Source organism: Pteropus alecto, unplaced genomic scaffold, assembly GCF_000325575.1.
Source record: "Pteropus alecto unplaced genomic scaffold, ASM32557v1 scaffold164, whole genome shotgun sequence".
Taxonomy (NCBI): domain Eukaryota; kingdom Metazoa; phylum Chordata; class Mammalia; order Chiroptera; family Pteropodidae; genus Pteropus; species Pteropus alecto.
The window spans coordinates 19,477,129-19,499,789 of NW_006439568.1; the positions used below are offsets into that span (position 1 = coordinate 19,477,129).

At 35.7% G+C, this 22,661-nt stretch overlaps 1 protein-coding gene across 10 annotated transcripts in view; it reads right to left on the minus strand.

Moving 5' to 3' along the window:
* The window catches only part of FZD6 (frizzled class receptor 6), a 29,741-nt gene that overhangs the window by 6,478 nt on the left and 602 nt on the right, over nucleotides 1-22,661 (minus strand). Inside the window, exons 1-5 of one of the 10 annotated variants that reach the window (XM_015593018.2) lie at nucleotides 22,542-22,661; nucleotides 22,228-22,265; nucleotides 21,461-21,767; nucleotides 2,798-2,994; nucleotides 268-1,285 (exon numbers count right to left, since the gene is read on the minus strand). In XM_015593018.2, the coding sequence (XP_015448504.1) occupies nucleotides 268-1,285; nucleotides 2,798-2,994; nucleotides 21,461-21,637 (1,392 nt within the window). In that variant the 5' untranslated portion in view covers nucleotides 21,638-21,767; nucleotides 22,228-22,265; nucleotides 22,542-22,661. The other 9 variants (XM_015593014.2, XM_015593015.2, XM_015593020.2 and 6 more) reach the window with 9 other exon arrangements.

Below are 22,661 nucleotides of genomic sequence, written 5' to 3' on the forward strand. Positions count from 1 at the left end.
TCTTCTGACTCTTTTCTTCATTACTATTAAGCTGTCTTTGCAACTCACTGTAATTTTTAAAAGGAGGCACTTTACTATTGAACTGAAACTAAAAAACCTTCAGACATTTATCCCAGTTGCAAATGATGCATAGGGAACCATTCCTATGTCTATTGGATTTCTCACCTGAAATCTAATTTTATGTTCATAACTAACTCAAGTATATTTCTAGGGAACATTTTCTAGGTTCAAATTAAGTCACAAAACAATATAAATGATAGCTTTTACCTGATAAGGACATGGGATGTGGTACTGACGACAATGGTCAGAGACCCAAGTTATCTCCCAGGTAATCCTGTTCACTTGTTCATAGACATAACATCCAAGAAGTGTCACTAATGGCACGAGATACAGGCCACTGAAGACTCCGATTCGAATCATAAATTTCTTTAGTTTCTCTTGGTTCCGGCCATCATGTTGTATAACTTGTCGAACATGATTTAAGGAAATAATGCCAGCCAAAAGAAGAGACAGCCCAACAAACACACAAAGGCACAGCGGCAAGAGTACAAAGTAACGAGAAGCATCCAGGTCATAAAGGCCGACAAAGCAAACTCCACTAATGTTGTCTCCCTCGACTTTGTTCATAGCAAGAAGCATAACAGTCAGAAAACCTGGAATTCCCCATGCTACGGCATGAAACCACACGGCTTTTTGTTCAATGGCTTCACAACTCCATTTTCTTCCTGCAGCTAAGAACCAAGTAATGGTAAGAATCACCCACCACACAGTGCCAGCCATTGTGAAAAAATACAAAAACATAAACAAAACAGTGCAAGCCTTATTTTGGGAGCCGAGAACAACTGTATCCCCAACTTCTAGCTTCTCGTCAGCCTTACTGCAGGCTGTGCTATTGCCTAGCAAAAATCCAATAAAGTACATAAGAGATACAATGCTGTAACAGACAGAGTAATATATAATTGGCCTCTCTGGGTATCTGAATCTTTTAACATCAATTAAAAAAGTAAGGAATGTGAACAGAGTTGCACAAAGACAAAATATTGAAACTATTCCGATAAAACTTTTCGCAAACTCTAGCTCATCGCTTTTAAAATACATGTTGGGGCACGGAGGTGCACATTGGTCAATTCCGAGAAACTTATAGCCTTGTGCCCCAGAAGTCTTAAGATGCCTTGGACACCAAATTCCAATGTCTCTTTGGATTTGTTCTGTTTTCTTCTGAGGACCAAGTAACTCTGTGTGTGGATCAAAAGTTACAGGAACAGTCTCATCACAGTATTGTAATCTGTAAATATGATACAAATTAAATAAATAAAGTCAACATTTTTATTGAGTCACTACTTTCTGGTTCTATTCTCTTTTCTCCCTCAGAAATATTCATCACAAGTTCAGATTTTATTCTCATGTATTTTTTAGTATTCTTACTGTGTTATTTTCTAACTGTAACGTTATATAGTTGTTTCACAGGTTTTGAACTTTATATAATGATCATGTTATATATATAATACTGAAACTTCCTTTTTTTACTTAACACTATAATTTTTAGATTTATCCATATTGACAGATGTGAGTCAACTGCATTCATTTTATCAATTGTATGGCAGTATTCTAGTGTGTAAGTACATCGCAATTTACTAATCATTTTTATAATATACTTTCAGTCTTTTCCCCATTTAAAAAATAAGAAAAATGCTACAATTAATATTTTTGTACACTACTCCTTGTCTGTGTAAAAGCTTCTATGGAAAGGGATTTCCTAGGATGCAAGGTATGAGCATCTTCAACTTTACTACACACAGTTGACCCTTAAACAACATGGGTTTGAACTGCAGAGATCCACTTATATGCAGAATTTTTCCAACAAATACTGTAAATGTATTTTATTTTCCTTATGATTTTAATAACATTTTCTTTTCTCTAGTCTAAAAATACAGTATAGAATACATATAACATACAAAGTATGTGTTAGCTGACTGTTTATGTTATCAGTAAGGCTTTCAGTCAATAGTAGGCTATCAGTAGTTATGTTTTTGGGGAGTCAAGAGTTGTATGCAGATTTTTGATTGCATGGGGGGGGGTGCACTAATTCCTGCATTGTTCGAGGGTCAACTGTATTACTCAATTATTCTTGAAAATGGTTATGCATCTGCCGTAAGTGTATGAATTCCATAAAGATTCTATAGTTTCTTTAGTTTACAGGTAAAGAAAAAAAAGGTAGCCACCTTTCTTCCCAGATTATATGAGGTCTCATTATATTAGCAGACTATTTCAAACTACAAGCTCCCAATGTCTAGAGAATAGGAGACAAAAGTAAACAAGAGAGAAAGCAATCAGGGGATTGTTTCATAAACTATGCAAATGTCTAACCAATGTACTGTATACTTGAAACTAATAAAATATTATTTAAAAAAGAGTAATGTACAAAAGGGTCTGTGTATTGAAAATAAGATTTTATTTTCCCCCAGTTAAGGTCAAAGGCACCATTACGTGTTCTCATAGAACTATACACCTCTCCTTTGCTATACTTAGCACAGTTGTTAATTTGCATGTATTTGTATAATTATTTGATTACTCTTCATTCCTTCTATCTCACTTTAAGTTCCCTCAGAATAAGAACCAAGTCTGTTTTTGCTCACCATTGTGTCCGCAACACTTATCAGTACAGTGCCTGGCATATATTAAATGTGCAGTAAACATTTATTAAATAATGAAAGTCTGTCACTAACATGGAAATATTAAAATATTAATTAGAATACTAAAATATCATTAGTAGCTTTTAGTCAAAAACATAATTTACCTGTCACATTTAAGTTCCTCAGGCCACTGGATCCCAAAAGTGTCAATTAATTTTTTGCAGTCAGAATATACTTTCTCACAAAATTTACGACAAGGTGGAATCACATGAATTTGCTCTGTGCACGTTGGTACAAAAGCTTTGCAAAGGAAAGTTTCAACATTTGGTGAACATTCCAGGTTTGCAAGAGGAAGAAAAAGCTATTAAGAAAAATAGCAAGATAAGGTTAGAAAACATTTTAATAACAAATGAAAGAAAAGAACATTTATGGTTTAAAGTATATACATTTTCACTTATACTTTTGGAGTCAAAAGAATCTTTAAATACCACTCTTAATATGATCAAATTTTGTCTGGTCTGTTAAAGATGATGTTTTAGTCTGTTAGACTTAGGAATCTTCATACACAATACAATAGTATTATTTTATTCAATAATGCATTTTTCAAGAAGACATGCTAAATCAAAGCAAATCAAAAGCATGCATTGATTGCTAGGTGAAATACATTATACAAATGTTCAATTTATAAGTATATGCTGATATACCTTAACACCATACACTGAGAATTCTGGAGAATAAAGCAATGTTCGTGGCAGAAGGAACAGCATGAAAAAGGTGTGAGGATCACGAGAACACAGTGCATTTCAGGGCAAGAAGTTCTATGTGACTAGAATATAAGGTCAAAGAGGTGGAGTCAAGGACAGACTAGAGAGAGGTGAGACTGGAGAGGTATGCTGGACCTGCTCATGCAGAGCATGAATGACATGCTAAGTTGCTTTGATTTTAAAATAAAGGAATGAAATACTATTGGAGAGTTTAAAGCAGGAAGTGACTTGAGTCTGACAGCCGAGTATGAATCCTAGAGCTACATTTACTGGCCACGTAACTTCGGCAAGTTATTTAACTTCTCTGTGTCTTAGTTTTTTCATCTGCAAAATGGCAATAATAATAGTATCTGTCTTGTAAGATTGTTGTGAATACTACGTTAATAAAATGTAGGCACTCAATAAATGTTAGTTACTGTGATTACACTTTTGAGCATAGGGATAGGTTCTGGATAAATATGGTATATTGACCGCATCTATTTATCCTCTTTGCCTTGTTTCTTCACTAAAATGACAGTAAAGGAAAAAAGGTATTACTCTGTTAGCAAATGAACAGGAGAGACTACATTAAGTGTATTTGAGTTTGCCAAAGAACAGAAGCAAAACAAAACAAAACATCTAAAAAGAAAGACCCAAATCTCTGAGTGACAAAAAGCTATTAGAGGAGAGAGAGATGTCGTAATTGGACATGGAAGTGGATTACAAAGGAGGAGTGGAGGGTTCCATAAGAGCTGTTCTGCCCTAAAGGATCTGAGAGTCTCAGTTCTTTTAGGCACCAAGTAGCATAAAAGGCTAAAACAAGGAATGTTTACAAATCAGTTTCTCTTTTTATTACCCCTTCACCCCCACCCCAGGCAGGCAGATGACCACCAAGTTCCACCACGGTTGTTTCCAAGGAAATAGAGCTACAAATGTTCTGCCCTTGGGGTATCTAGCACAGGGCTGGGCTGTGACACAGTGCAGTGAAAAGAGGTTGAAGTGAGTAACAGTCCATCTAGGCAAATGTGAAGTTCTCATCCTGCATTTCCTGCCCGTTCGCAAAAGATTGGCAGACGGGCATATGCCACCATCCCCACCTCTGGAAAAAACTCAACAGTCTTGGGGGAAAAAAACCTCTACGTATTGACAATGAAAGAGCTTGAGTTCACCTTACTATGAATCCCACCAGCCCCATTTGTGCACATGGAGATTTCAGTGCCCCACACAAATATAAATGGGCAGCGAAAATCATCTGGCAGTTGAAGAAAGCCTTATGAAAGACAGAGACCCAAACAAGCAAACAGATAAAAGGAAATTTGGAGAAAACAGAAATTGTGTGGTGAATAGAACAAAACAAAATAAATCATAAAATAAAAACATTAATATCTTAAAATGAGATGCTATTGCTTCCATTAAAAAACAGGATGCTATGGAAAATTAAAATGATAAGGTAGCTGAAATAAAGAACTCTATAGGATTAGAAAATAAAGCTGAAGAAAGAGATGGACAATCAGAGGGAAAATCCTCCCAACTAGTCCAAGAGTCTAACACCTGACTAAATGGGTTTCAGAAATAAACAACAGGGAAAAGGGTGGTGGGGTGATAATCAAATAAGGAATATAAGAATATTGCTCAGAACAGAAGGATATTAGTCTTCAAAATGAAAAGGCTGGCATCACACTTTGCAAACCAACTTCTAAAACATTTCTGGGCTAAAACTTCAAACAATTAACCCCCTTTTACAGAGATCTCTCTCACATTCTCCTCTCTTTTCAAAACCCGAATTCGACATCTCATTCTCTCAGCTGATGATTCTGTTCCTAGTTCACTGAGAAAACAGAAACAACCAGATAATTTCCTCATCCTCTAACTAGATGTACCAACATACCTGCAGCTTATCCACATTCTCTGCCTTCTCTATTTCGATGGATGAACAACTTGAACTCCTAATCAACTAAGTCCTCCATTTGTACACTGGATCCTCCCTACTTCACTACACAAAGACTTTGCTTCCGCAATTATCTCCTATTCTTGCAATAATTTCTCCCTCTATGCTACAGTGATTCCTCCATCAGACAAACTTGCTCTATTATTTTCCGCCATAACACACACACACACACACACATATCTATCTTTTACTCTACATCATAATCCCCATCCAACTATTATTCTATTTTCCTATTCTTCTTTATAGAAAAGCTCTTCCAAATAGTTGTCTAAGCTTACTTTCTTCAATTCCACTCTTCACATTCCTTCTAGAGTCCAATTACGTTTTGTCCCCATACTCCAGTGAAAACTGCTTGTCAAAGTTACCACAAACTCCACATTGCCAAATCCAATGGTCAATTTTGAGTCCTGATCCTACTCAAATCTTAACGACATCTGATGTAGTGGAGCCTGCCCTCCTCCTGAGACACTTTTTTTACTTGACTTCTAGGATACCAATTACCCCAGCTTTCTGCTTAACTCATTAGGTGTTCCTTTTCTGATCCTCTTCCAATTCCCAATTCTAAGGAGCTCAGTCCTCAGACTTCTTCCCAATCTATGCTCACTCCTCAGGGGAAACTCATCTAGAACCATGGTATTAAATACCAACTATACATGAAAGGTTCCCAAATTTATCTCTGTTCCTCATCTCTCCTGTGAAATCCAGACTTGAATGACCATCTGCCTCCTGAACAACTCCATTTGCTGTCACCACACATCTCAAAGCCATGTCTAAAACACAACTCAATCCCACTGTATCCTATCCCCTAAACTCTCCCTCAGTCTTCCCCATCTGAGTAAAATAGTGCCACTATTCACCAAACTGCTCAGGCCAAGAATCTAAAGATTCATTCTTTTCTCTTTTTCTCACCCCATAATCAACCCATCAGCAAATCTTGTTCATTCTTCCTTCAAAATATATTTCAAATTTTACCATTTCTCACTATTACTACCCAATCTAAGGCACTACATCTTTAGTTACCTAGACTACTGAAATAACCTCTTAACAGGTCTCACGACTTCCTACTCTTGATAATCTTATAGTCGATTTCCATTCTAATCCATACTCCTACCAATGTGATTCTTTAAAATATAAGTTTTAAAAGACTTATATTGTTCAAAAGACTCCAATAGAATAAATTCCGGAGTCCTTACCAAGTCCTATGAGACCGTATATTTCCTGCCCCTAGCTATGTCTCCAATTTCCTATTACTCTTTCTGTTATTCGCTCCACTGCCGTCAAACTGGCTTTTTGCTTCTCATTATTCTAGGTATATTTCTGTCTCAGAATCTTTGCATTTACTGTTCCCTTAATCTAGAACACTCTTCCTACAGATAGTCACATGGTTTGTGTCCTAATTCATTTAAGCCTCTGCTCAACTGTCACCTCAGAGAGTCATTCTCTGCCCACCCTATGTAAAAAATTATCATCATTCTCTGTTCCATTACTCTGTTTTATATTTCTTTATAGTCCTTATCACTATCTGACATTTCATTATATACTAGTTTATTTCTTAATTCCTGTTTTCACCACTAGAATGTAAATTCCACAAGAAATTTTACTTATTCTGTTATAATCCCCAGTGCCTAGGACAGTGTGTGTATGTGTGTGTATATATATTTCTCTATAGATATTTATTGAAATAAATGAATGACTATCCAAAACAATGAACAAGTTATATCAATAAAAAATTTCACAGCATCATGATAAAGATCATAAATATTTCCAGAGGGACAAAAATAGGTCACATGCAAAAGAATTAAATTCTGAATATTTGATAATACCAGATGCTAGAAGACATGAAGAAATTACTCTAATATTCTGAAGGAATATTGCTTTCAACCTCGAGTTCTATACCCAACCAAACATTCAGATGAGGGCAAAATAATGACCTTTTTGGCCCTGTAAGGAATCAAAAATTTTAACTTTCAAGCATCACTGTTCTAGGAAACAACTACAGGATAATTTTTTCCTGAAACAAAGAAATATATACATAAAGTAGGGAGAAAAATAACACGGGACTCAAGAGTTAATTAATCCAACATTGGACAATGGCAAGAGGAAGCCTCAGCATGACAGCTACTTACCTAGTTCAATCAGAACAATCAGAGTATATTGACAGGAAGACAAACACTGAAGGAGAAAGGTCTCCAAGGGATGGAAGTGGGGAATTGGAATGCCACATCATATGATATTTTGAGCATCTGGGAAAATGGCTGCTAGGTGTTGGGACATCTGAGATACATTCACATAGATATATAAAAAACAAAGGAAATGGGGGAAAATGTAATTACTGCATTAAGTGTTTGGGAGAGAGGTATTAAAAAAATTAATGCAATCAAAGTACACTACTTGACTATATAGTATACAATATTTAACATTCCTAGTAATATCAGCACTGACTATTGATCTAACCAAAAACTGTATTAGGAAGTTAGGAGAAATAAAAATGGTAGAGCAAGAGAAATAAATTATCAATTATCATAAATAGATATACTACCTAAAGTTCTGAATTGATGACTCAATAAATAACAAATTAAGCATATTAGTTGGAGTACAGTTGGAGTACAGTAAGTAAGTCTTCACTTAACATCATCGATAGGTTCTGTGACTTTAAGTGAAACAACATAAAAACAATTTTTACCACAGGCTAATTGACATAAACAAGAGTTAGATTTCTACAGCATATGATCAACATGATAACAAAACAATGTTGAACGAAACTATGTTATTTAAGAAATTAATACCTCTTGCTGTATAGTGGACCTATCAAAAGAACACCTAAAGGAATTCAAAGTGGCTTCCTTTGGGAAGGGTAGGCAGGGACTGCTGTTTTTCTCTTAAAAGCCTTTAGTATTGAGGGTTTTTTCAGCTTTATTCAGGTATAAATGATATATGATAAACGACATGTATAAAGCATGCAGTTTGATGGGTTTTGAAAGCATTACCACAACCAAAGAAATAAATATATCCATAACTACCAAAAGTTTCTTCTTGCCCCTTTATAACCCCTCTCTCCTATCTCTCTTTTCACCTCCCCCCTCCACATCTCAGTAACCTCCCACTGCTGGTAACCACTGACCTGTCACTATAGAGTGGTATTTTCTAGAATTTCACATAAATGAATCATATAGTATGTATTATTTTTTATCTGGCTTATTTCACTCAGTATTATTATTTTGAGATTCATCAATGTTGTTCTGTGTATCAATAGTTTATTCTTTTTAGTTGCTAAGTTGTATTCCATTGTTTAGCTATACCATAATTTGTTTATCCATCTGTTGATGGATAATTTGAAGTGCCCATGGGACATTTGAGTGTGGATATCTACTAGCAGACAGTAAATAGAGCTATGCAGGTGAAAGACTTTAGGTTAAGGATATTGATTTGGAAGTTATCATTATAAAAATGGTAACAGAAATAACTGAATTAAATTACCTAAAGAACATGTAGAGTAAGAGAAGATGAAAATTCTGATTCAAAGGGAAATGCACTGAACTTATGTATTAACATCTCCTTCCTCTCCAAACACCATTGAAATGAGACAGAAGGTTTAAAGATTAAAAAAAAAAAATCTATAGCTACACCCCCACCCCCTCAAAAAAAAAAAAAAAAAAAAAAACAGGAAAAGTCTCATCAGTGAACTATAAACTTTGAGAAATTTCTGAAAGATAGAAGGAACAAGGACTTCTTTTAGGAGTATGACCAACTAAATATCTCCTGCCATAAAAAATTCAGATTCTGGATAAACTGAAACGAATGTATTTAAAATGCACTGCTGAGCACTGTATATATCTAATAAAATAGCATAAAATATATAAAGTAAAAGGCAGCAAAACTACAAGGAGAAATGGAGAATTCCATGATCATAATGAAATATATCAATGTATATTTCTTAATAAATGTAAGGCCAAGCAGGCAAAAAAAATTAAGTAAATATAAGAGAAGAATACACTAAAATTAACAAGTCTGATTTAAAGGGCACATACAGAACCCACACCCAACAATTAGAGGACACTGAACCAGTGGAGAGTTCACTCTGTCCTGATGGGGCAAAGTGACTGAGGAAAGACAGGGCTGCCACAGTTGATACACTATCTTCCCTTATTTGAACGATGTTGAGACCTGACCCTTTGCCACCTACAAGGAACTTGGAGGCAAACTGCAGAATACGGTCTCAATTTTCTCTATCCTTTGGAGGAAAATGCCCAGATTGTGTGAGTAACCTCCTTTGGGGCTGAGGTGGAACAAGGGGAGGCATGGGCAACTGGTAGCATTTACCAATTTGTTTACTGTCCCAAAGAAACAAATTTTAGTTCCTAAAATTTTTGAGTATCTGGTAATTAGATCCTATGGGAGAAAGAATTAAAACATATCATGTTTAACATTCTTCTAACTCAGAATCCAGTTTGCAATAGCTATGATAAACTGATGGTCAGCACTTAAGAACTATTATTGTCCAGTTTAAGGGTAGGTCAAATAAAAGTAACACATGTAGTCTTGCTGTAACAAAATTATTTTCTTACAGTGCAAACATGGCAAGTCACATCCTTTGTTTAACTTTTCCAGAGTGCCAATACTTGTTAATTCAACGATGTAGATATTTATGCAGAGGATAAATCAGATGTTGAAAACCCAAATACCTTCAGAGGCTAAGCAGGTAAATCCAAGAGCATACAAGATAATAGGGAGTAGCTGGGTAACGGCTGCTACTCAATTCCATCAGATGTTATTTGAGAACGTGGTTCCAGAATAGTCAGATATGTCAATATTCATAAGAAAACAGAATCTGGATTTTTATGTGAAATCTTCAAAATTTAAAATTTTGTCTTTATTTTTATTTTTTCCAAATCACAACATTTATATTTTATTTTGTCATCCCTTGAAATTCCAAAACAAGCTTATGTCAGGGAAAAATCTGTGGGTAATGACACATTTCATTCAGTCTTCATCATAAGTAACTGGGATTTTTTTTTTTTAGACAGGGTGATATGGGAAGCTCACAAGATATGCTATCAAACAGAAATTCTATTGCATTAATATATTTAAAATACTGTGCAAAAAGGACAAACAAAACATGTCTTTAGGTGAGATACAGTGTGGGTCACTAATTTTCAAATTATGTTGCAAGCCAATAGATACAAAGAATTTTAGACTTGGAAGGGACCTGAGAGGCCTTCTAAGTCTATTATTTTCAAAGTGTGTGTGTATGTGCTTTCCCAAGGAACATTTCCTTTAAATAAGAGGTTACAAAGAAGACTGATATAGTAAATAAGTAAATAAAAGCACAGCTGCTCTGGCTGAAGAGGAAGCCCTCCTTCTTGAGATCTCTCACTGCTCCACTTCTCCACGGGTGACCTCAAAGCACCTCCAGAGGTCACGGTTTAAAACTATTGACCTAATCCAAACCCCCAAATTACAAATGAGAAAAGGCAATCCAATTTCTTATTGAAAGTGTTATTGAAATCCAAAAATCTAGTCTGAATTAGAATTTAAGTGCCCTTATTCCTGATCTAATGCTTTTACCAATACTATAGCTACTAATAATAGATCAGAGCTTGGATTTTTTTTAGTACTTACAATAAGCTAGACACTGTGCTTTCTCATATGTTAGTTCTTTTTGCAACAATCCTGTGAGTAGGTGTTCTGATCGCCACCTTTCAGATGAGGCTCTAAGAGGTGAGGCAACTTTTAATAGGGTCACATGTGTACTAAGTGGCAACCAGGATGTTCATCTGGATTTGTATGACTCCAGAGTATGTCCTCTTTAATCCTGACACTATGCTGCCAACCCAGCTCTCCCTAAAAATTACCCTTCTCCAAAGCATAAGACAGGCACGAATGCCAACAAGGATAGGAAAAAAACCTATACTCAGAAAATTATAAGACACTGAATAAAGAAATAGAAGAAGGTACATATAAATGGAAGCATATATCATGCTCATGGACAGGAAGAATTAACATTGTTAAAATGTCCATACTACCAAAAGTGATCAATAGATTCAATGCAATCCCTAACAAAATACCAATGGCATTTTTCACAGAACCAGAATAAATAATCCTAAAATTTATATGGTACCACAAAAGACCCCGAATAGCCAAAGCAAGCTTGAAAAAGAACAAAGTTGCAGGTATCATACTACCTAATAGTAAACTATACTACAAAGCTATAGTAATCAAAACAGACATATAGATCAATAGAAGAGAACAGAGAACTCAGAAATAAGCTCATACTTATATGGTCAATTAATCTATGACAAAGGAGGCAAGAATACACAATGGGGTAAAGACAGTTTATTCAATAAATGGTGTTGAGAAAACTGGACAGAAATTTGCAAAAAAAAAAATGAAACTAGAGAACCTTTTCATACCATATACAATAATAAACTCAAAATGGATTAAAGACAAATCTAAGACCCCAAACCATAAAACTCCTAGAAGAAAGCATAGGCAGTAAACTCCCTGACATTGTTCTTAGTAATTTTTTCCCGATATATCTCCTCGGGCAAGGGAAACAAAAAAATACAAAAATGAGACTATATCAAACTAAAAAATTTTTGCACAGCAAAGGAAACCATCAACAAAATGAAAAGACAACATACTGAACAGGAGAAGATATGTGCCAATGATACATCCAATCAGGAGTTAATATCCAGAATTTATAAAGAACTCATAACTTACTACCAAAAAAAACAAACAATCCAATTAAAAAATGGGCAGAGGCCCTGAATAGACATTTCTCCAAAGAGGACATACAGATGGCTAATAGACATATGAATAGATGTTCAATGTCACTAACCATCAGAGAAATGCAAATTAAAACTACAATGGGATATCACCTCATACCTATCAGAATGGCTATCATCAATAAATGACAAGTGTTGGTGAGGACGTGAAAAGGGAATCCCTGTACACTGATGGTGAGATTGCAAACTGGTGCAGCCACTATGAAAAAACAGTATGGAGGTTTCTCAAAAAATTTAAAATAGAACTACCTTATGCCCCAGCAATTCTACTTTTGGGTATTTATCCAAAGAAATCCAAAACGTTAACTTAAAAAGATATATGTACCCCTATTGATTGCAGCATTATTTACATTAGCCAAGATATGGAAGCAACCTAATTGCCCATCAATAGATGACTGGATAAAGAAGTTGTGGTACATATATACAATGGAATATTATTTGGCCATAAAAAAGAATGAAATCTTATCATCTACAACAATATGGATGGACTCAGAGGATATTGTGCAAAGTGAAATAAGTCAGATAGAGGAAGAAAAATACTATATGATTTCACTTATATGTGGAATCTAAAGAACGAAATAAATGAACAAACAAAACAAAAACAGACTCATAGATACAGTGAACAAACTGATGGTTGCCAGATGGGAAGGGGTCAGGAGGCTGAGTATAAAAGGTGAAGAGATTAAGAAGTACAAAATAGTCACAGGGATATAAAGTATGCCATAGGGAATACAGTCAATGATACTGTAATGACTATATATGGTGCCAGGTGGGTACTAGACTTATCAGGGGGATCACTTTGTAAATTACATAAATGTCTAACCACTATGCTGTACTCCTGAAACTAAATAATACTGAATGTCAAGTGTAACTGAAAAATTTTAAAAAGGAAAAAAATGTTACTTGAAAACAGCATAAAAAACACAATATCAAATGAGGCTTGGGAATATTCTACATGAAACAAAACTCCTCTGTTTGAAAAAAACAGATGTTCACAACAGGACATATAACCGAAAACTATAAAACCTCAAGTTATGTTTATCACATTCCAGATGATGTATGTACCTACTGAAGTAGGTAATTTTTGAATGAATAATTTTAGAACAAATAGCACTTTAAATAATGGGTAGTCAGCCTATTATTGAATTTAACCCAATCAGTTAAAAACAGAAACCAAATAAGTGTATTTCACTAATCTTTTGAAGTAAATACCTTGATAGAAATATTTTATACTCTTCCACAAAATGTCCTAAGTATCACTCTCAAAAACCTAAATTTGAAATAAAAAGGCTATTAACTTGGCTCACTGTGGTATTTCTTATGTCTTTAATTTTACACTCAGAATTCCATCATTTTGTTAAACTAGTATTTAGCATGATAAGTGCTACGTAAATCCATGTTGAACAAAGAGTCAAACTTCCTAGTCTCTTCAGTCTATTCCCTTTTCTCCTTCTTAGTGACACCTTCGACTCTCTCAGTAACCCAGTGCCTTCATGGTCTTTGCCGTGAATTTCTCTTTTTCAAAGGCTCAGAAATTCATCTAGTAACTAATGACAACATAAAATACCAGTAATGCTTTTGAGAGTCTACCATTCAATATTAAGTAAAATAGTCCTGTTAATCATAGTTTTAATGCTCAGAGAAATAAAAAGTAGGCTCCTTTAAGGACATGGTAAGTCCCTGGAAGAAATCCTGTGGTAGTTAACTATTAGTACTAGCAAGGATGAGGAAGAAGAGATCAATTTAAGAAGGCAACTTATACCTCCATTCTGAAAAATAGCCAGAGCCAAACTATAATAAATAGACAATGAGAACCAAAATATGTGAGGTATTTTATACAATCCTTTACTGGAAATGATGTCAGCATTGTAACTCTGGCTGTAGCTCCATCATTAACTACCAGGGCCACCTTTTGCAGATGATTTTCTGTCTTTGAGTCTCAGAGCATCCATTAGTAAAATGAGAGCTAAATGATTAGTACAATCACTACACTGACTTCCCAGATAAACATTATTATGGTAGAAAGGGCCAAACGAAAATCATTAGAGGTCTTCCTTTTATCATAACAGAAAATCAAAAGCATTACTGCAGATTAGGGGACTTTCAGAGATTAGTAACACCATCAAAAACATTCAGGGGTAGTAATTCTTAGCACCTGCCCATTTTAATTCTCCTGCACAACTGGATATGTTATTAATAGACTATCTTAAGCAACCTTAATCAAATGGCTAAGGTGCTTTTCCAGATGTGGTCTCTTTACTGTAGCAAATCAGGATAGCCCTGGCACCTCACATGCAGCTATAATCTGAACATTTTTTTCTCCAAAAGCAATTTACTTTCGCCTAGCAGGGACAGCAGCACATCTTACCAACTTGCCTCAGAGCAGCGGCTCTCAAAGAGTGAATCAACAGCATTAGCATCCCCTGGGAACTTGTTAGAAATGCAAATTCTGCATACCAGCCACTGGAATACCACTGGTACATGGAGGCAGCCACTCTACCAGTGAAGAGGAATTCTGGGGGTGGTGTCAGTGATCTGTGCTTTAATAAGCCCTTCAGATGATTTGGATGCACACCAAAGTCTAGAAGCACTGCCTTAAAAGAAACTCAGCTCTTCACCTCTGAGCTTCAATTTCATTGTCACAGACTAACCACATCACAATTGGACAGGACATTATACTGGCCCATCATATTTAAGACACAAAGCTGATGAGGCCATAGATATATGCCGATGAGGAGATTAACTCTACATAAATAAAAGGGACCTTCCCCCTTGGTTTTGCTAATACTTCCAGCTACAGACTGGACAAAACTATGGGTCATCTAGAGTAATCAACCCAAGCCATTGCTCGTGAATGGTGTATTACCTGACTCACTCACGACATCAGGTGTACTCAAATAGCATTCATCTTCAAGTGGCCTACGCAGAATTAAAGACATGGGAAAGTAGCATGAGCGTATTACTCACACTCTCAGAATGCCTACTTCTCCCATACTACCGCCTCTTCCTTAAAACACACCAGCCAGCACCCTCATGACATGATAATGGAAGGAACCAATAATATGTGGCACTGTAAGATCTTGAAGAGAAAGAATTCTAATAGAGAGTAATCAAAAGAAAAAAAGATATTTTAATGTTTTAAAAATATAAAAAGCTAAGCCCAAGCAGAGTGGTCCTGCAGCAGTATCTTGGCTGTGCTTTGCCTCATTTAGTACTAAAGACATAAAATATGTATAAACATTTGTCACTTTCTGAAGCATGAATCAGAATCCCACTGGTACATGGAGGCAGCCACTTTATCAGTGAACAAGACCAAGTAACTGCAAAGTGTCTGATTCTCACCTCAGGTTTCTGCTTTCTACTCCTGTGACACACAGTAACTCTCGAGAAGTAATAAAAGCTTCATTTCTTACTTTAAAATGGCAACAAAAAGAAAGCCATCTTCTACTGATGATAATGAAAATGGAGAGAAAGTGAAAAAAGTGATGGGCCCTAGCTAGACAACAGACTCATTAAAGACCTAAAGGGATCCTTAAATGTCTATACTTCACCAAATAAATACTGTCAAAGTGGTTACAAGGGTTTGAATAAATTCTTTGAGAATATTAATGGGCTACTGCCCATTAATATTAATAAAGTGGTAAAAACTCCACTTATTTTCATGAATGTGACCAATCTTAGGCAGTCAACTTCTTTAAAAAACAAAGCAGAGCCTGGAATACAAGAGAAGAATAAACAGCAAAAATGTTCATTATCTCTATAATGGAAAACTTGCTATTTTTGCAATATTTCTTAGCAGAGAGAACTACAAATTTTTAATTGTTTCCCCCAAAGGGCTTTCTTTTGGAAATTAGACAAATATGCACAGTAATTTGTTGGCATTACAAAAAAAATTCTCTAGTGATGTGTCAATTAAGTTTTTAATTTAAAACTTGTAACTTGAAAAACTAATTCTAGGGAAGTTACACATTCAATAACATTAGTGAATGAATACATGACAAATATACAAACTTGAGTAATAAGGCTTCATTATCTACCTGCCAGATTCTCAAGGAAAGAGAATCACAACACAATAGTCTCCCTATGGTCTGAAAGAACCACGTCCCTTTGTGGACAGGCTCTCCTGAGAACACAACTAATAATATCCTAGACTGTGGAATACCAGGGAATGACTCTGTAGGAACCTTGTGCCTATCAGCAGAACCTCCAAGAGGAAATACTGTCCTCTGTTCACATACAAGTCTAACCCTGATTCTCAGACTCAGAATTAGTTAAGGTACTTTCTCTACTAATTTAACACATCATCACAAAGGAAACTTGTGGTTTCTACATTTAAACCACAATAGTAGCCACTATACACATAAATGACTTGGGACATTTTAATATTTATTTCATTTTAAATAACTCAATAGCTTACTTTCAGAATAGTTAACAGCTATTTTCAGAAAGCCTTCTCTGAAAAAGAGATTAGCCACACTAAACATTTCCTTGCCAGTGGGGAGGTGGTATAAGAATAGAGAATAAGGAGGGAAGGAAGGGGTTCACTAGACTCTACTAAAAGCAGAAAAATGAAAATGTTTAAAAACCACTGCCCGATACAAATAGTTTTTCTTAAAAGTTTGTTTATAGTTTTTCTCCATCTTTTTATTTTTAATTGAATAGTGACATTTCAGTAATACATATTAACAGGTGGTAAGGAAAAGGTTTTGTTTTGGGGGTTTTTTTTGGCTCACTTCCCTTTAGACTGTTCAAAAGTGGAATGACCACATGCTATTCCAACACAATGCATGACTTTGCTTTTGCCTAGACCTCAATGAAGGCAATTCAAACAGAAAAATAAATATTCCTGTTTCCATTTTCCCTAGATCAGTCTCAGCTCTTTTTGGATGAAATCGGTCTCTCAAGGGACATCAACCTAACAATTTGAGAAACAATGCTCTTGATATGAAACAAAAAGGAACACAATGGAAAACCAGCAGCCATTTGTTTTTCCACTTGGGAGAATTAGACTATACAACATCCTTTCCATTATAAAGCCAAGTTACTATTCAGAATTGTAAATTAACTCTTTGTAATACAAATGACTTTAGCTTCAGATAATAAAATAAGGAAAAAACTGAAGTCTCTGATTTCAAGCAATCTCTGAAACAAAAGAACCAGGATATCCCAGTCAGATCTTTTTGTCTGTGATAAACTTGACTTAAAAAAAAAAAATTGTGTCAAGTAAATAACATAGAATTCAGGTAACATTAATAAGAATGCACAAGAATGTTTACTTACACCTGCTATACATGTATGATCCTTAACAACACTATCAAGTACTTTAAACTAGGGTTTAGCAAACTACTGCCTGTTTTTGTAAATAAAGTTTTATTGAAACATATCTACACTCATTTGTTTATGTATTGTTTATGGCTAATATTGCTGCAATTGCAGAGCTGAATAGCTGTGACAGACACTATATGGTTTGCAAAGGCAAAATATTTATTATTTGTCCCTTTACAGAAAGAGTTAGAATTCCCTGTTCTAAATCAGTGGGTCTCAAACTTTAACATCATAAGAAACACCTGAACAGCTTTTTTAAATACAATTTTGTGGGCTCTATCTCTACAATAGGTTGGGATGGGGTTCAAAAACTTGCATCTCTAACAAGCTCACAAGCTGCTGGTCTATGAACTAAACTTTGAGAACCACTGCTCTAAACCATCTCATATAATCACAGATCAGCAATGACCACAAATGCTATAAATTTTATAAAACAGGATAGCCATCACAGAAAATGAAAAGTTAAGGCATAAAAGAGGAATGAGATAGATCTCTTGACTAATATGGAATTTCTGGTAGCTAAGAAAGCACAACTGGTTGCCGTAAGCATCAGATAATTCTTCAGCCCCTCGCTAACATTAATTCAGAGTGAACAGTGGAAATTCAACAGGGACCAGCAGGAACCAAAGACAGACACTTGAGTTGGAGGTGTAAAGCTCAACCTGTTCTTTAGAGAAGTTGTAAAACACTTTTTAAAAAAAGTAAAAACAGTAATTTAGTGCTTGACTGGACTATAAATTTAAGTATTAAAGTGCAATGTTTGAAAAAAATCTGGCACATACAGTTTATAATACAATGGTCCAATCTCAAGATGATCCCTTCACTCCATATAAATAAATACAGATGGTTAAAAATCTAATTCTTTAAATAAACTCTAACAAATATGTGTTAAGCTAATTTGGGAAAAGAACATAGAGGATGTCAACTATTTTATTAGAACTAAGTTTAGGCAGAAAGTGGACGATATGTAAACCACCTAAAAATATTAGAATGTTTTTTACTTGGATACTGCAGAAGACAGAGGTAGAAGGTAAAGATTTCGGGAAGGGAAATCTTCTTTGCTGATTTATTCAGCCTTTTTCTTTATTCAGCCTTTAATGAACATCTACCATGCTCAGAGGCACTGTACTGGGCAGTAGGGATAGAAATAAATAAACACTATCTCTACTTTCAACAAGATCATAATCCAGTGAGAGAGCCATGTAAACAATTGCAGTACAGCATAATAAATAAGAACTGTCATATATATTAAGTACTATTACAGTGTAAAGAGTGAGCTGATTAAATAAGCTTGGGAGAAAAGTGAAAGAAGGCTTCACTAAGCACAGTTATTGCTTTGGGACCTGAGGAAACTGAGCTGCTGAAGAGGGTAGGCAAAGAGCCCAAAAGGCAGTGGATACAATAGATGTACAGAGGTATGGTAGTGAGAGAGAGAGAGAGTAAAATGGATCTGAGTTCTACAAATATGTTTGTTTGGGTGAAGCAGAGTGTTTGGAAGGGACCAGATGGGAGGCTAGACAGAAAGGCAGAGTGCCACATGAAGAGCCTTGGGTGCTGCACTAGAGTCAAGCCTTTATTTTGCCAGCTTTAGGGAAATCGTGAAGAATTTAACCTCAAGTGGACTATGTGGATTTGTATTTTAACAAATCACTTTGGTACCACAGAAGGAGCAGCTGAAGGCTAAGGATTTTATTTCTGATCTAAAAATTCTGATGAGATTTTGTATTCAAGGCACAGATGAGAGGAAAAGGAGGGAGACATGAGTAAAGGTAAAAAAAAAATAAAATAAAATAAAAAAAAGCAACTCCCAGTTTAATTTTTATTTAAATAAAGTTTTCAAAGAAGCAGCAAAGACTAAATTAACACATCACATTCTGAATCTTAGGAAATATTTTCTTTTTTATCCAATAAAGGCAAAGGTAAAAAAAAAGTTAAAGATGACATCAGAGTCCATGTTGACAGAGAAGACTGTGTCATACAGTGCTCAGACCTGAGCAAGTCATAACTTCTTTGGGTTTCAGTTTCTTCACCTATACATACGAAGGATTCAGGTGTTCTTAACCTGGGCTGCAAATAGGAGTATATTTCAATATGTTTCCTTTGTAATCCTACTGATTTTATTTAAATTTTAAAACATTCCCTTGTTCAGAGAAGGCATCGATGGCACAAAAGAGGTTAAGAAGCTCTGCATGATATTTAGGGTGACTTATAACTCTCAAATGATAGTATTTCGGATATTCAATATAGGAACTAAATGAGAATACCACTGGCTAGGGACAAATAATAATGGGGTAATAGGATAAGCACAAAACTATGGACCAAAAAAATGATATACAGGGGTTTAAAGTCTGACTCAGGTTGATATTTTGCCTTTCCATTTCCCCTTCTTCTTTGTAGACTTAAGTTAATGCTGGTATTAAATGACTGTTTGATGACTTTCTTTTATATGCATAAACCTACTGAAATATGATTTATAGAATAAAACTTAATAGTAAAGATATTATATATATATATATCTTTAAATAAAGAACATAAGAATAAAATGTTCTTGATGTCTAGACACAAAATTACCTGGGAAAGAAGCTAGGTAAATAAAAAATAACCTTTTTTTCAGATTTTAAAAGACATGTGTAGAACAAAATTAGTTCTTATCATCTTACCATTACAGGCATTTAATAGCAGGATGCATCTCTTCCCTAGGAACTCTAAATGACCTATATTTATAAGATGGATGTTAGCATTCAAACTTAAAATGTATGTAGCTACTACACAGAAAGGGAAGAAGATTTAAAAAAAATTTTTAAGAACTCTATAGGACATGAATTATAAAACATGTATAATAATCAGAAAAATGTGAATGAATGATATAATTATCATTCTGATGATAATCAAAATGTGAATGAATGATATAATTATCCCTTGAAGGTATCTCAACTACATACTTTATCTTAATCAAGTTAGAACATAAAATGGTTCTGATTAATCAATGAAAAGCCTCACTACATCATTTGTTCAGTATTCAGTATGATATCTTACACTGGTGTGAAAAACCACTGAAAGATTACAATAATGTGATTTGTAATACCCTTTTAAAGTACATCAACTTGGTATTTAAAAGCCCTCCTATTTTAGACATCAGTCTACAATGAGGTAGTCTGACAACTATTCAACTAAACAACAATGGAAGACTTCTGAAGCTGCAAAATCAAGTCTAGTCAGTTTTTAAAGTAGTGTCTGTATTACAATTATAGGGATGCAGCTCTTAGCAACAATCTGAGGGGAAAAAGCCTTAACCATCCTTGGTCAGTAAAACTGCAAGAACATTTGTCTTTTCCTTCAGGTGACTTATCAACCTAACATCTGTATATGAGGGCAGGTCCCTCCCTGTCACTACAGGTAACTCTTCCCACACCTCCCTAGCAATCTCCATATCTCTAAAACAGAGGCAGGTAACTGAGACACCTAAGGCAACATTTAGTGTCACTCTGCTCCTCCCCTGACTTGTGGCTTCTTTTAAAAAGTATCTTACAAAGAGTATTTAAGTGCTTTAAAAAGTCACTTTCACAAAACACTACCTAGAGAGCTCGCAAATCTTTCAATAATTGATTTGCTTCAGTAAACTGTACCAAATGAACACAACTACTTATGAAAATATATGTAGTCCAGGCAATATAGATTTCCTATTCAATGAACTAGGAAAAATTCAGAATTCACATTATTAGAGGAACTACCATAATTGATTCAAGAAAGCAAAATATTTACCAGGTGCAAGGTACTTCGAAATCATTCATTACTATACTTCATATAAAATGAACCCTATCTTAAGCAAATCCACTAAGCAGGGCCACAAATGTACACAAACTGTAAGTTCGAAAGGCGATATAATTTTCAAAGTTTCTTTATTCCAAATACGACTTGTGCACAACTGAAAGAATCCCTGTCTTTAACAACAAAAATCCGCATTCGTAGTGTATTACAGAACAGAGCATAAACTATTTTTCTATAAAGGTATGAATAACTACTCACCTCCATTTCTACAGCAGCCGTATTCTGGTCATAATGACCCATCAGATTAGGGAAAAATGTCATGTTGTAGGCCATTTTCATACATCTGGGAACAATAATTGGTTCACAGGTGAAAAGACTGTGCCCTCTTATGAGGGGTAGAAAAATATATGTCCACAAAAATATGAACATTTCCATTTTCTTCAAATTCCTGTTTTTACCACATGGCTTGAATTAATCGCTCTTTTCATTCTCCGATTTCCATCCAAAGATAAAATGTTCAAATTCCTCATTTCATTATTTCACCATTTTGAAAGAAGCTCATTTCCTGAAAATGAGTTCCAGGTCAATTACTGTAAAAACAATCAAGAGGGTATATCAGCAACATCTGCCATAAACACAAATGTAGACATCCAAATGCAACGTTAAGATTTTTACTATAGGTAACTAGCATTGGAAAAACGGCGGAAAATTCCATCCTATCCAGACACTCTTCCACCTGTCTTGGCCCAGGCTACATCATTTGCTGAGTGGATGATAGATTTGTGCTGTACCGAACACAGGGTAAAAAGGGGGCATTGGATGACAGAGATGGAGAAGTAATGGGGGGGGGTTGAGAATAAGTTAAAAAGGATTAATAGAATCGCAAAATCTAAGAGCCCCTGTTGGATATTTTATTACGCACAAGAAAACTGGGTCCCAGGGAAACTCTAAGACATTTTAAGAGTTCTTAAAATGTTTAAAGACTCTAAAGAGCCCGTTTCTGTGGCAGTAAGGGAACTACTTACTTTTCTGTTTTTCAAAAGAGAGACTTCCAGATTCCTACCTGGGGAGGAGCGAAACTAGTTTTCATGGGCTTGGAGTAGTGATCCCACCGAAAAGGAAAATACGCAAGTCTGTCCCAGGAAGGCGACGGAGTCTCTGTGAGAGGGAGGCTGAGGGCCCCGAGTCACGAATGACCGCACCCCTCACCCGCCAAACACACACACCCGTGTCCAGGCTTCCAGCGCCGGGCGGGGTAACTCGCCGCACACCCCAGACACCTGCCCCAGGCCTAGAGCCGAGCAGCAGCGTCTCCGGCCGCGCGGGAACCCGGCATCACCTTTCAGGAGCTGGCCCCAACTTCGCCGAAACTTCTGCGGCCGTCCCGCCGCCGCCTTCCCGGCACCTGCGGCTCTGCGCGCGCCCCCAGCCCGCCCCGCACCCCTCGAGGCCGGCTGGG